Source organism: Pholis gunnellus (genome assembly GCF_910591455.1).
Source record: "Pholis gunnellus genome assembly, chromosome: 5".
NCBI lineage: Eukaryota > Metazoa > Chordata > Actinopteri > Perciformes > Pholidae > Pholis > Pholis gunnellus.
The window spans coordinates 499,320-514,504 of NC_136531.1; the positions used below are offsets into that span (position 1 = coordinate 499,320).

Here is a 15,185-nt window from a genome sequence, read left to right on the forward strand (position 1 = left end):
GTGTGGTTCAGCTGTTGAGTCCATGTACATGTGACAGTATGGCGCCCCCTTCAGGACAAACTGTTCAGTGATGAACGCTCATCAATCAGAGGAACTCAAATCATAATGCTGTTTGTTTTTAGCCATGCTAGTGGACTGAACTATGAACTATGGGATGGACTGAAGGAATGTGGTTCAGACATAAATGTGATGACTCTGGAGATCCTGTGACTTTCTCTCTAGCGCCACCACCAGGTCAACATTTAGTTTAGAGTGAAAGTGGATGAACTGTTGGTGGAGCGGCACCATCACGATTAACGAAACAACTTCACACAGCAGTCTCCAAGAAACAAAGATGGAGTCAGATATTTATATGAATTAATTTATTTACATGTTGACAGAATTGTATTGTACAAACACATGTGACTCATGACTTGTTTCATGTTAACTGTTGTTGTTGTGCTTCCTTTCAGTCCTCATTGGTGGTCTCTGTTTAAAAAGGATCCTGTTAATCTGACCTGGACCTAAATCAAACCTCACATTTCACTCTTTAACCTCGTAGTCAAGTGTTGAAGCTGTTTGTGTTTCTGAATGTCAACTTTCAGTCAGAACAACAAGAATAAAAGATGTAGCTCAGTACATCAGTCACATATTCAGTAAAACAATCACCTGATTCTGGTTCAATATGTCACTGCTTTATATTTCACATCACATTTAGATGAACTGGAATCACATTTCTACAAAGTCAAATGATTTCTACATTTGTCTAAAGTTACATATTTCTGATGATCTATTTGCATAAATGTGTGGAACCTGATTTTATCTGAAACAATAGAATCGACTTGTTTTTACTAAGAAAATAAGATGTGACAGTAAAGTAAAGCTCAACTCCATAATTGAGCTTTAAAGCTGAATGAAAACATATTCCTACTCTTGTCCCAGTGGAGGGAGAACGCACTCTTGATGCTACAAAGGCTGAATTCAGCTTCATGAGGACGTCTTTGGAATGATTTTGTCCTCTCGAGTGAACAAAGTGATGAAAACGGAAACATCAGAGCCCAACCTGAAGTTCATGAAACACAAAGATTTCTGTTTCCATCAATTACACAATCATCACTTTTGCTCATTCTAAGGGAACGAAACACAACGATTCTGATCTTCAAGTGATGATGAAAATATACTTATTAATATTATGTTCATTCATCCAAAAGTCTTCAACGGATCTTTAAGTTAAAGTAGTAAAACCTGAAAGTCCTGCATTCACAATGAAAGTGAAAGTACTAAAGTATTCATTTCTGAATGTCACCGAGGGATCAATAAAGGTTGATTGTTTTCTCCATAATAATATATAAAAGTGATTTATTTGTTGATTATATTTTGTTCTATTGATCTGAATGTGATCGTCAGCAGTGTGAGTTTTTACAGAGGAGGAGACTCTCCCTCCTCCAGAGAACACAGATACACTGAGGAACCAGAGCTGAACATGAACCCAAATCCAGGATAAAGAGGTTCAGTGAATGTGGTGTTGAAGGTGTGGAGGTGGATCAGTGTGTCAGAGGAGACTCTGTAGAAGGACAGAGAGCCAGCAGGACAGTCCACATATACTGCTACTCTACCAGAGGAGGAGGAGGAGGAGGAGGAGGAGGAGGAGGAGGAGGAGAGTTGTGTTCTGATGTTATTGTGCCAGACAGAGTAACGACCATCAGAGCAGCACAGACTCCAGGACTGATCGTTCATTCCAAACACACAGTCATCACTCTCTCCTCTCCTTCTGATTCCTCTGTAACTCACTGATATAGAAACTCTATAACTCCACTCGACCTCCCAGTAACAGCGACCAGTCAGACCAGTTCTACACAGCAGCTGAGGCCAGGAGTGAAACCTGTCTGGATGATCAGGATATGACTGAACCTCCTCCACACGTGTCACCTTCCTGTTGTCATCAGACAGTTTGAGGATTCTGCTCACTGTGTTTGTGTCGATTGTGAGTTCACAGGAATCTGAAGGACAGAAGGAGACATGAAACAGCATCAGTTCATCATCAAACACAGCTGATGGGTTTATTTGAGACTTCATGAATCAAAGTGAACACTCACACTTCCTCAGACCAGGTTTCAGCCACTGAGCTCCAGCAGGTTCAACCCTGGAGGAAGAAACAGAGTCAGAATGAAGCTTCATCATCATCACTGATCTTCATCAACCTTCACTCAGATCCTCCATTCAGACAAACACATTTTATACACAAACTGTAAAAATGGATTAAACATCATTTAAAGTGGAGACCAAAAGCTGTTCAAGTCAGTGTTAAACAGAGAGGTTTGTATCGTGGATTCAGCTTTACAATGAGCAACAGCTTGTGTCCCATAAGATCAGACCCAGCATCAGCTTTAGGGGCTAAAGTCAGCGTGAGCAGCGTCATCTTCTCCTCTGTAGTGTGCTGGAGCAGCAGGGTGAAGGCAGCTGATGCTAAGAGACTCAACAAGCTCATCAGGAAAGCTGCTTCTGTGGTGGAGGTTTCAGAGAGGAGGATGCTGAGGAATCTACTCAGTGTTCTGGACGATGCCTCTCAGCCCCCGAACGTCCCACTGAAGTCACTTCAGAGCCCCTTCAGCCGTAGACCGAGACCACCGAGGAGAACCGCAGAACGCCACAGGAAGTCTTTTCTACCTGTGGCCATCAAAGTGTAGAACTCCTCCCTATTCTGCATGAAGGACAGCTGAACCATCGCACACTTACAACAATAATAACCTCATCATGTCAAACATTTATCTCTTCAACATCGTGCAATGATGCATTTACATTTCATGAATAATGTTATCTTCATGAATCTATGTGCAACAGAACTTTCTACTACTACTATCTCCATCAATATCATTCTCAATATCACTTCTGTATTTTAGTCTCCATGAGTCTCTGGTGTTAGTTTCACTTCTTATTCACTTCATATTTTACTCTTTTATTTCATATTTTCTATTTTAGTTGATTCTTTTACTTTATTTATTTACCTCTTTACTCTTATTGTGTTCTATTTTTCACTGGTGTCAGTTTTACTTCTTTTACATTTAATAATTGTTATTCTATTGATCAAATATATTTATATTCTTATTCTATAGTTTTTTATTCTTCTGTTGTATTTAATGAAACTCTGGAACAAGAATTTCCTTCATGATGAATAAAATCTGATTTGTTCTTTTCTCATCTTACTATAGTTAAAATATTAAGAGCCCATTTATTAAACAAATTATTACTATGTCCAATGTATTATTATTATTATTATTTGATACTTAAATATGTAACGTTAAATGGCCGCTGACCAGCTGACTGAATCTTTACATTCTGTATCGATGGCTTGAGTCCTCTCACTGAACACTGAATGTAAAAAAACAGTTTCTACTTGTTTTTCAATACGTAAACGAAACGAAAATGCAAGATTTATGGTAGAAATAAAGAATGAGGTCATCAGTGAGGTTGACAATGTGAATCATCTTAGACTCACATCTAAGATTTGATAAACAAGTGCGTAATATCAGCAAAAAAGTTAAATCAAATCTCAACCGCTTCAGATTCATCAGAACATATCTGCCATCCAGCACAGCCCAGCTCTACATGCACACCATGATATTCTCACACCTATCATACTGCATCACCACCTGGTCACAAGCCTCACAGTCAACTATACATCCCATCATATCACTGTAGAACCACACATTACAAATTATGGATAAAAAACCAATGAGGTGGCACCATTGTCAGGTCTTAGAAAAACACAATATGTTCAGCTTTGAAAGCTTCGTAAGCTATTCCAACCTAAAGCTTGTTTTTAAATGCCTACATGGTCATGCTCCTTCACTGCTTCATGAATTTGTCACAAGACACCAGCAGAGTGAACACACGGCCTCAGTAAACGGGAACTGTCGCATTGCATTACGCAAAACCTCATTTGGACAATCAGTCTTCAAAACTATGGAACTGTCTACCAGCTGAGTTGATAATGCAACACAACTTTAATAGAAAACACAATGTTCTCACACCTAACACCCCTATAAACACACTTGTACTTTGTGTATGTATCTGTATTTGTGTATCTGTGGATATATTTTCTTTCTTTTTTTTAAAGCCTCCTGTGGACAGGTGTTGTAAATTAGCATTTCGCTACAAACACTTAACACAGTGCATCTGGCTTTGTGCATAAATGTATGTTACAATTCTAATGCTACTGTGATGTCCATATCAAATAACATCAACATAAAATCATTTCTAAATTTACAATATTTCATAATTATGATGATAATGATGATGATGATTACTGTTCTCACTATTGTTATTATTTTGTATCTCTTCACCCCTCCCATAAACATTTGGCTGAATGTAATGGAGAGCTCCAGAACAGATACTAAATGGACCCTGAGCTGACGTTATTTCGTCAACTGCTGTTTATGAAAAAGAATGATCAATAAATGACCAACACCAGATCCTGGTCTGATGTTAGTGAGGAGGTCTGTCTCAGTGGGGACAGGGACTCTCACAACATCAGCTACTGTCTTCACTGTTATCAGACTGTGAACCAACAGACTGTGAGCTCTTGTTTTCTCTTCATACCTGAGAGTGTCCAGTCTCCAGTGTGGATCCTCTGGTCCAGCAGACAGCAGCTTCACTCCTGAGACTCCTGGATGATTGTAGCTCAGGTCCAGCTCTCTCAGATGATGGGAGGGGTTGGATCTCAAAGCTGAAGCCAGAGAAGAACAGCCTTCCTCTGTGACCAGACAGCCTGACAGGCTGGAGACACACAATTATATTACATTAACTTTCATCTACTCTTTCAGTCACGTTGCACCTTTAAAGGAACAGTGTGTAAGATTTAGTGACATCTAGTAGTGAGCTGCAGGCTGCAACCAACTAAATCCCCTCAGCTCACTCCTCCCTTTCCAAGTGTGTAGAGAACTACGGTGGCCTTCAGGTAGAGATGTTATTACTACTAGGAGCTACTCTGATCAATATTCTGTTCTTTTTCTTAAATATTGTTTATAGAGCAGCAACAGTTATGTTTAAAACAATAAAGTAACAATATAACGTCATTAATATCTCACTGGAAACAAAAGTAACATGTCAATAAAATAAATATAATTTCTGAGTGAAGTTTATAAAGAATGAAGAACACAGACATCAACCAGTATCAGTCATTCTTCCTGTCCTCTGTCCTCCATCCTTCTGTTTTCTGTCCTCCTGGCTTACATGTTCATGCTTTTTTGAGTGTAGTTGTCTCCAACTCGAGTATATATTAAGACCACATATATATTAAGTTACATTTAAATGGTTATCAGTTAAACAGAAAACAAATACTGACCTGAGAATCTTTAATTGACAGTATTGGCTCTTCAGTCCAGCAGACAGCAGCTTGACTCCTGAATCCTGCAGGTTGTTGTTACTCAGGTCCAGCTCTCTCAGACTAGAGGACGGGGAGCTGAGGACTGATGACAGAGCTTCACAGCTTCTCTCTGACAGATTACAGCCACTCAGCCTGAAGGAGAGTTAGTGATGAAGACAAACACAATACTGATTTTTTTTCTTCATTGTAAAATACAACATTTCTGAGTTTATAAATTTGAGTCTCAGGTGCAGAGAGGATTTTTGCTTTTTATTGTGTCTATTACTGGAATCTAACAGCAATTAATGGATCCAAATCCCAAGTAAATTGTAGTCTTAATTGAACAACAAAGATGTTTTTATTTATTTCAAAGCTGCATTAATCTGAGGAGTTGCAAAGAATCTGAAGAAACAATTTGCATGTTTTCAGTTGATCAACTTCAATTTGTTTACTAAATCTGTCAACAGAAGACTTTCATTAGTTGAGAACTACTCTACTCATGTGATAAAGCTGTTAAAGGCAGTTATCTGAGTACTTACAGAGCTTTGTTGGAGGCTTTGAACACTGGCAGCATCCTCAGAAGAGCATTCTCTGAAGCATGAGCCTCCTCTGAAGCAGAGTATTTCTTCAGGTCCAACACGTCCAGATCTTTTTCTGATGTCAGTAAGATGAAGACCAGAGCTGACCACAGAGCAGGAGACAGTTCATCTGTGGAGAGACGTCCTGAACTCAGGGACTGTTGGATCGCCTCCACTAGAGAACCATCATTCAGTTCATTCAGACAGTGGAACAGATTGATGCTTTTCTCTGGAGACAGCTTCTCGTTGAGCTTCTCCTTGATGTACTGGACTGTTTTCTGATTGGTCGGTGAGCTTCTTTTCTTTTTCAGTAGGTCTTCTAGATGAGTCTGATTGGTCTCCAGTGAAAGACCCAGGAGGAATCGGAGGAACAGGTCCAGGTGTCCGTTTGGACTCTTCAAGGCCTTTTCAATAGCAAACCTGTGGACCTCTGTTGTAGATGTTTTGTTGAAAAACATTCGCATCTTATCACCATAAGTTTGCCCTGGCTCCAACATCACATTCTTGCTTCTGTTAACGACTTCCATTCTGACGTAGAGCGCTGCCAGAAACTCCTGAACACTCAGATGGACAAAGCTAAACATCTTGTCTTTATTCTTCCTCCCACGTTCCTCTCTGAAGATCTCTGTGAACACTCCTGAGCACTTTGAGGCTTCACTGACATCAATGCCACTCTCTTTCAGATCTTTCTCATAGAAGATCAGATTGCCCTTTTCCAGCTGGTGAAAAGACAGTTTTGCTAATGATTTAATGTACTGATTGAACTCTTTTTGGTCATACTTCTTTTTTGTCTGACCTTTCTGAAACACCAAGAATTCTGCATACATCTCAGTCAGGGTCTTGGGCAGCTCTCCTCCCTCTCTGGTCTCCATCACGTCCTCCAGAACTGTAGCAGTGATCCAGCAGAAGACTGGGATGTGGCACATGATGTGGAGGATTCGTGAGGTCTTGATGTGGGAGATGATCCTGCTGGCCTGCTCCTCATCACTGAACCTCTTCCTGAAGTACTCCTCCTTCTGTGGGTCAGTGAACCCTCTGACCTCTGTCACCATGCCAACAAAATCACGAGGGATCTGATTGGCTGCTGCAGGTCGTGTGGTTATCCAGAGGCGAGCAGAGGGAAGCAGTTTCCCCCTGATGAGGTTGGTCAGCAGCACATCCACTGAGGTGGACTCTGTCACATCAGTCAGGATCTTATTGTTGTTGAAGTCCAGATGAAGGCGGCTCTCATCCAGTCCATCCAAAACAAACAGAAGTTTGAATTCACTCTTGTTGTAGTTGGTGTTTCCTGATGACTGCAGAGTTGTGAAGATGTGATTAAGAGCTTCTGTCTTGATGTCTTTGGTCTCCTCGATACATTCATGAATGAGCTCTGACAAACAAAACTTTTCTTCCTTCATATTCAGCTCACGGAAGGTGAAGGGGAAAATGAGATGCACATCTTGATTGGTTCTTTTTTCAGCCCAGTCCAACACAAACTTGTGCACAAGAAATGTTTTTCCAATTCCTGCGATTCCATTGGTCAGTACTGCTCTTATGGGTCTGTGTCCTCCAGACGGGGGTTTGAATATGTCGCTGGGTTGAATTGGTTTCTCTTCATCTGCTGACTTCATCCTCTTCACCTCAATCTGTCTGATCTCATGCTGTTTGTTGATGTGTATGTCAGCCCCTGCTGTGATGTACAGCTCTGTGTAGATCTCATCCAGAGGTTTCTCATCCTTCTTCTCCAACCAGGCCTGTTGTACACACATGAACGTATCCTGAAAGTGTGATTGAAGCGTTTGTTGGTGAGATGAGATGTGTACTCCCAGAACCATCTCGTCTGTATTGAACACAAACATGAAAAATATAATTATTATTAGATTGTTTGTCTACAGTTGAGGAGCAGAACACAAATGGTCTTTTGCTAAAGGACTGTCTTCATCAGATTAACAACAAACGTGTCCTTGCCTTTTGTCTGGTCTGATTAGAAGAGAAGACATTCATCCCACTTTGGATGGAGCAGATCGAGAAATCTGACCGAGTTTATTGGTGGACTTAATCCCTGAAAACCCAGAGTTGAGACCAGGAAGCAGAGTTGCAGTCTTAAACGCTTCTCTACGCTTCCATTAGAGCAGTTACCCATCCTAAACCCCATAGAGACTGTGTCTGACACTTAAACAATACAAAATAAGTAGAAGAGGAGCTCTACACATGTGGACTCTTAGATATCAGATGTTGATTCAGTTTGTCTCACTGAAACCTGGCTGTGTGAAGAAGAATATGTCTAAATTAATCATATTATTAATAATCAATAACCACACCCTCAACCTTGTTCTGACACATGATATTGAAATAAACATAACAGTGTTTCCAAAGAGGGGGGGGGCTCCGTATCAAAACCACTTCAACCAGTACTTGTGTGTCCATGTGTGCGTCAGAAGTTAGGACTGAACTTCCTGCTGTAGCTGCAGAAGTGAAAGTGTTTGCTGCAGGTCTGATGATGTTCACTCAAACTCCACAAAATGAAACTTGTACATTTTAAATAGCTTGTTGGTCATTTTCTTTTAGGGAACTGAATTTAATGCTTCTTTGGAGTCATAATGTCTCTCACAGAGGGTATTTCTGAAAACATTCACCACACTTTCTTCTCTCAGGGCTTCCATACAAACCAGAGAATACAGCAGCTTTACCTTCGCTCTGACAGGAGGATGTTCCTCTGTTCTCTGAAGTCTCTCCATCAGCAGCATCATCTGTGTGAGAGAGGTTACAGTATGTGTTATTTTATACATTTGACTTATTACCTATTTCTTATCTTCAAGTTAACCCCTGATTGGTAATTAGTTTTTATTCATTTTTCAGGTTTAAAACATGTTTCTGTGTTCTGTGCTGTAGGTTACATCATGTTGTCTGGGATAGACGATCAGTTGGAGTGTAATCGCTGTGGGACATTGTCAACACAGCTGTAGCTCCACAAACTATTCTTCATTTCTAGGTTCAGTTATTCTTTCATTCAATTATTACACATGGTTCTAAAATGGGTTCCATCCAAACATAAATAGTGCGTTGTCATGAAGCTGACAGGCTTTCACAACACAGCGGCACACGAATGCGTAGAGACCGGACCAAACTATGTGTATGAATGTTTGTGTATAAACCACATGGTACAAACAATGAAATAGACGCTGCTGTATTTACTACTAGATGACGTTATGTTGAGTGTTGATGGAGCTGCTACAATGTTAGCTTAGCATAGCAACAATCGAACCGAGCTCCATTAAGAAAATGAACATTTTAAAAGTTGTTTGCTTGTCATCTTGCGGAGAGAACTAACAAAACATGAATTAAGACTTTTTACAAATCTTCTTCATTACGTAGTTATTTCAGTATTATTTTTGAATCGTTTATTGCAGTTAAATCACAGCAAAATCGGTTTATTTTGTGTTCATACAGCTGTAGTAAACCAGCCGACGTGTGTCTCTGGATGATGTTATGAACCAGATAAGACGGTGTTATGACTTCGGTCGTCATAATATGAGCATTAATGCTGTGTTCCTCCCTGCCTGTGGCTGGTGCTGTTATACTGTGACTGTTTCTTTGTATCTTGGAATGGCAGGTGATTCATGAGGCCGGAGATAAGAAGCTACCTGTAGAGGCCGGCTCGTTCTATCTTCTTCTCTCCGGCTCGCAACCGGGCCGTGCTGCAGCCAAGAGGGTCACGGTTATACGGATAGAGGCGACCCCTCATAGTATACTATAACAACAGTCCATGTAGTGGTCGGGGTGAGCAGCTCTTTTGTTCACATTGGTTTCTCCTGTTTTCGGTTAGGGTTCTAGGTCAGCTGCCTGTCTTTTCTTTTGTTCAGTTTGGAGTAGGTAAGGTAGTACATTAATAAAGATTGTTTTGGGCCAGGCTCACCCCGACGCATTTTGCTGCAATGGTGTAGATCAATAAATATTATGGGCTGTATGGCGGCAGCAATGGTCGTTCTTGAGAGTGGGAGAGAGGAGGAGACCTATTATTATGCTGCTTCCAGGTTCCCCTAGACCGGGCGTAACAATGACATTTAGTTTCCTGTGATATCTGTGACTTCCACAACAAGTACTCAGCAGAAATAGAAGTTATTTCTTCCATTAGTTGATGGAGGAAATAAATGTCTTCGTTGATGATTCGTCGTGAATGAAGCAAAAAACCACAAATGGTCCTGCGAGTAATACGACACGGAAACTGTTGGTGTGAACGCACCCAAAGGTTGAAAAATGTAAACTCGCGCGAATGAGTCAAATTTGTGTATTTCTCGTCTGTTGGCGTCTCTGCATTGACTTTGGATGTAATCTACACGTTTGGTGTGAACACGACACAACACGACTCTGATCTCTCACCTGGAGGTGTGTTCTGTGTATTTATGTTTATATTGACGGTACCACCAGCGCCGCCGCCTGTGATGTTGGGGGCCACGATAACACCTCCACCCTGGGCAGAAACTGTGGCTCCAGCAGCAGGAGTCAAACCAGAGGAGGAGGAGGAGGAGGAGGAAGGTGTCGAAGCAGGGTTTTGTGCAGCTGTTGATTCAGCTGTTGATGAAAGACACAAACAAACAGGTTTATTTCCTGCAATACATCAGAGTTCTTTCTAACAGTACTCTGATCTCTCACCTGGACGTGCGTTCTGTAACTTCTCCGCCTCGTTGTTGAGGTTCATCCTCTTCAGGATTTCAACCGTCACGTTCACAGCCGACTCTTCACCGTAGCTGTCGATCATCCTGCTGACGGTGTCCGGCCGGTCCTTGTTCTCCAGAAAGCTCTTAGGAATGGGCTGACACCCGTCCAGCACCGGCTGAGTGAGGTTCCACTGAAACCTCTTGAAGTCTTTGTCACCCAGTTTATCCAGAGAGTCTAGGATCAGACGTGGAACCTCCATCTCTGATCACTGAGAGGAGATCAGCCTGTAATGGGTTCAATAAAAGCACCGTCACACGTGGAGGAAGTCTTGTTGCAGATAAAGATGTCAAAGATTTATGTTTGTTGAACTGCAGTGCTTAGAATGAAGAGAGACGCCATGTTGTTCCTGAACTATTGTTACAACAGAACATTATTTTTGAACAATGCAGCACATTAAATCACTTTTCACAGAAGTATAAAGGTGTTGCAGCGCTCTCTCTGCCCTCATGTCTCCTCTCTGTATCTCTACCTCCTGTTTTTACTCCAAACACACCAGACAGAACCAAACCAACACGCTCATCACTGGAGAACACTGCCTCGCTGTGTCAGCAGGCTCTTTTTAAAATATCAATCTGCACTGTTAAAAACACGAGAGAACAACAAACAACTTGAATATGGTTGTGATCAGGATTAAAGGAAACACAGAACACAGCAGCTGATTATGAATATATGGAATAAACCATCATTAGAATGAAAGCAGGCGATGAGAGAGATCTGTTTTCTGGTGAAGCTCTTATGTGGATCCAGTAATTAGACGGTTCCTCTACTAAAGGATTGTAATTATCTATAAACTCATATCTCATATTCATAAACTACTTCATCACCTTCATACAAACCCTGTAAAGAAATAACTATTAAATATATTATAAGGAAACAAAGGTTGAATATCCTGTAAACTATTTGATTTAGCTGATAAATATTTACTCACATGTAGATTTTTAACACTTCCTGTTTCTAAAGCTTCTAAACATGAATTGACCGTCTTTGTAAAATCCTCAGACGTGTAAATAGTGTTTTAATCAGTGAACTAAAAGTAAGGACATTTGTGTTTGGTAGATTATTTCTTTGTTGTAACAATGCTTCTTGGTAATAAATCGTATACGTTGGAAAGCCTGTTTATTTCCCTTTAAATGGAGCCACATTTGTAAGGAACATGTATATATATCAGTGGTGGCCGTCAGGGCCTGCAAAGCCTTCTCTGCTGGCCTAAACACAATCACAAAGTTAGAGCTATTTTATAATTTAATATTTTTTCTTAAATACATTTAATTTTTTCTTATATGTATCATAATTTATATAAATATTTCCCCATCATCTTATGTTCTCATTGCACAGCTACTGTGCTCCTCAGCTGCTCTGCTTCAGTGCAGCTTGTTTTAAGTAGAGCTTTGATCCAATCAGAGTTCACCTCTGTGTCTCTAGGTAGAAGAGAGGCCCCAGGCCTGCAGACTCACCATAACCTGATCATCACTGGACTAATAATAGTAACTTATAACACTAATAACTCATAAACACAGTGATCGTCTCTGTAGTCTGTTAAACTGTGTTCATGAGATCAGGATCATCTCTACGGTGGAATGTTTTCGTCTTGTTTATGATTATTTGCGTCTGAACGTTTTAAACTGTGACGTCATCATGAAATAAGCAGAACATGATGATTGTTTCTCTGAAATGATGAAACTCATGAAACTCTGAATGATCCTCAGTGACTGAATGAAATGATGATCAATGATGTAAAGATTCACTTTCATCCTTTCATCATGAAGTTATTGAGGAAACATCATGAAAACACAAATCTTTAATAAATGAAGGAAGTTGTTTGTGGTTCTTTTGTTGTTCAGACTACAATGAACATCGATTTAAACCAGAGAACAGATCAAATATAAACTAGAGTTTAATCTGATCTTCACTCTGCTGTTAAACTCAGTCATCAGCTGCAGCGTCCAATCACATGATGAGCACTGAGGGGGCGTGGCCACCGTTACAACACTTCCTGGAAGGCTGTTCTCCTGGTTCCTCCCTCATGACTCCTCAGAGATCCCTCCTCTCTCCTCCCTCCTCTCTCCTCCCCTCTCCTCTCTCCTCCCTCCTCCCTCCTCTCTCATCTCTCCTCTCCTCCCTCCTCCCCTCCTCCCTCCTCACCTCCTTCCCTCCTCCCTCCTCTCTCATCTCTCCTCTCCTCCCTCCTCCCCTCCTCCCTCCTCACCTCCTTCCCTCCTCTCTCCTCTCTCCTCTCTCCTCCCTCCTCTCTCCTCTCTCCTCCCTCCTCCCCTCCTCACTCCTCTCTCCTCTCTCCTCAGAGCTAAATAAGAGCGTTGGGACGGCCGTCAATATGGCGGCGCAGAACAACTTCCGGTTCAAGCGAGGATCGAGGAAACGACAATTCAGAGACTTGGCATGTACCCAAAGTACGCGTATGCAGCTCGTTCTTGGAGTAGATTATTACCAGATCTGACTCAACGGAACATGAAAAGACTCAAAGGCTGAAAAGACTTTGGCCATAAAGTTACATATGACAGAATATGAGTGAATTGATTCAGATACAAAGAGTAAATATCAGAGCTGAAAGAATTGATCACTGCTCTCATCTACAAGTTTATTCTGTCACAAATGTCAGCAGAGCTCCTTCATCAGAGAGTCTACAGATACCTGTTAAAGTCACTCACCTGTTCCACATCCAGATGAGCTCAAAGAGACTTTCTACCTTCTTCTGCAGACACCGACAGACGCAGCCATCGCGTCCTCACACCTTCAAATCCAAGTCAGGACTCGTCAGTAAGACGTGAGAGCAGAAACCCGTTCTGTGCTGTAGTGCTGCCAGTAAACAAAAGGTGCGTCAGTCACAGTTCTGATTGGAGAGAATTCACAGCAGCCTGAAACTCTGACAGAGAGAAGAAGCAGAGAAACAGGTTCATCAACGAATGTGGAGGAACAACTGTAAGCTCATGACGACATGTGACGAACACAAAGAGACAGAGAGGATCGACTGAAACTCATCAACAGATATATGAAACCCATTTACAGTCAAGTTGTCTCTTTAAAATATTCAATAACAACACCATCAATGTTTGGATGTGACCATGTCGTCATGAGCTTACAGTTGTTCCTCCACATTCTTTGATGAACCTGTTTCTCTTCTTCTCTCTGTCAGTGCTTCAGGCTGCTGTGAGTTCTCTCCAATCAGAACTCTGACTGACGCACCTTTTGTAACCTTTTGTCTACTGGCAGCACATTTAATGTTCCGTTGAGTCAGATTTGATCATCACCAGGAAACAGTTTGATTTTAATCTGCGCTGACTCACTGCTGAAATATGTGCACATGTCAGTCTGCTGTTTATTCTCTGACTGATCAGAACTACACACAAGAACAGCTGTTTGTTGTCTTTACCTGGAGACACAGCTGACCAATCAGGAAGTGCAGAGCTGAAAACATGCAGACCTACAGTGGGCTGAGGAGTGACAGAAGGCTCAGCCTGTGCTTATAGAACTAGGGTTACAACATCGTAACCTTCATTGTGACTCACACAGGCTCCGCCCTCTATTGGACTCTATGGGTGGAGTGGGTGGAGGTAAGTCTCTGCAGCCCACCTAGGTCTTTATAGCCGGCTTCCAGAGCTGAGAAGTGTTGTTTCCGCGGAGATTTAACATTAGACTTATGCAACAAATGCACTTTGTTAGGTTTAGAAGAACATCTTGGTTGGGCTGAAACATGTTTTTAAATGTCTGCTTCTGAAGACAGATTGTAACTTTGTAGATCCACTCTTGACTTGCCTCATTTAAATTTAGAAGTCATTTTACACGGAACAAAGATTTAGTTTCATCATGTTAAGAAGGGAATTCTTTACAGTCGGTCGATCCGAGCTCCATTGAGAAAACAAGTACAAATCGGCATCATTACGTAGTTATTTCGGAGTCCCTTTTTGTCGGTTTATTGCCGTTAAATCACAGCCAAGTCAGTTTATTTAGTGTTCATTCAGCTGTGGTAAACAGCGACGTGTGGCTCACTAGACACAGTGAGCTCGATGAAATCCACGGAGCTCCTCCGGACTATGTTATGAACCAGACATGACGGCGTTCAGTTCTTTTTTCCACAGTTGATGGCGGACAGTTGAGCGACTTTCAGGGCGGTAAGCCACGCCCCCTCTTCGGCGCGTCCAGCACGATTCACGCAAATGAACACAAATAGTCCCCGGAGAGACCGGCGGCGCGAATGACACGATTAACGCGATTCGCGCCGCATTCATCGCGTTTGGTGTGAACGCATCATTAGGATATCAAACTCACAAGAACGGGAGGACGCAGTTCAGTCATTCTGAAATATAACAGCAGCTTACTTGATGACATCACCACCTCAGCTGGTCTCGTTAATGAGTTTAATCCAGTTCTTCACTGTCAAATATGTTTACAATCAAGTCAAATATGACAACCCTGCTGCTTTTTGTTTTCATTTAAAATAAAATGTTATATAAATATATACATACACACATATAATTGTATTAATATATATATATATATATATATAATTGTATATATATTTCTCATATTTGGTTTGATTGGTAAAG

At 41.3% G+C, this 15,185-nt stretch overlaps 1 protein-coding gene across 2 annotated transcripts; it reads right to left on the reverse strand.

The window, feature by feature from the left end:
* Positions 1-356: 356 nt before the first annotated feature.
* LOC306696474 (NACHT, LRR and PYD domains-containing protein 3-like) lies at positions 357-13,428 on the reverse strand. 2 transcript variants are annotated; one of them, XM_079160090.1, is made up of 9 exons: positions 13,290-13,428; positions 10,558-10,847; positions 10,285-10,476; positions 8,595-8,654; positions 5,884-7,744; positions 5,324-5,497; positions 4,579-4,755; positions 2,076-2,122; positions 357-1,979 (listed from the first exon to the last, which is right to left on the reverse strand). In XM_079160090.1, exons 2-9 carry the CDS (start codon positions 10,820-10,822, stop codon positions 1,399-1,401), a joined length of 3,357 nt encoding a protein of 1,118 aa, XP_079016216.1. In that variant the 5' UTR covers positions 10,823-10,847; positions 13,290-13,428; the 3' UTR covers positions 357-1,398. The 2 variants fall into 2 exon arrangements, with proteins under 2 accessions (XP_079016216.1, XP_079016217.1); XM_079160091.1 differs by lacking the exon at positions 10,285-10,476.
* Between the last annotated feature and the right edge of the window lie 1,757 nt (positions 13,429-15,185).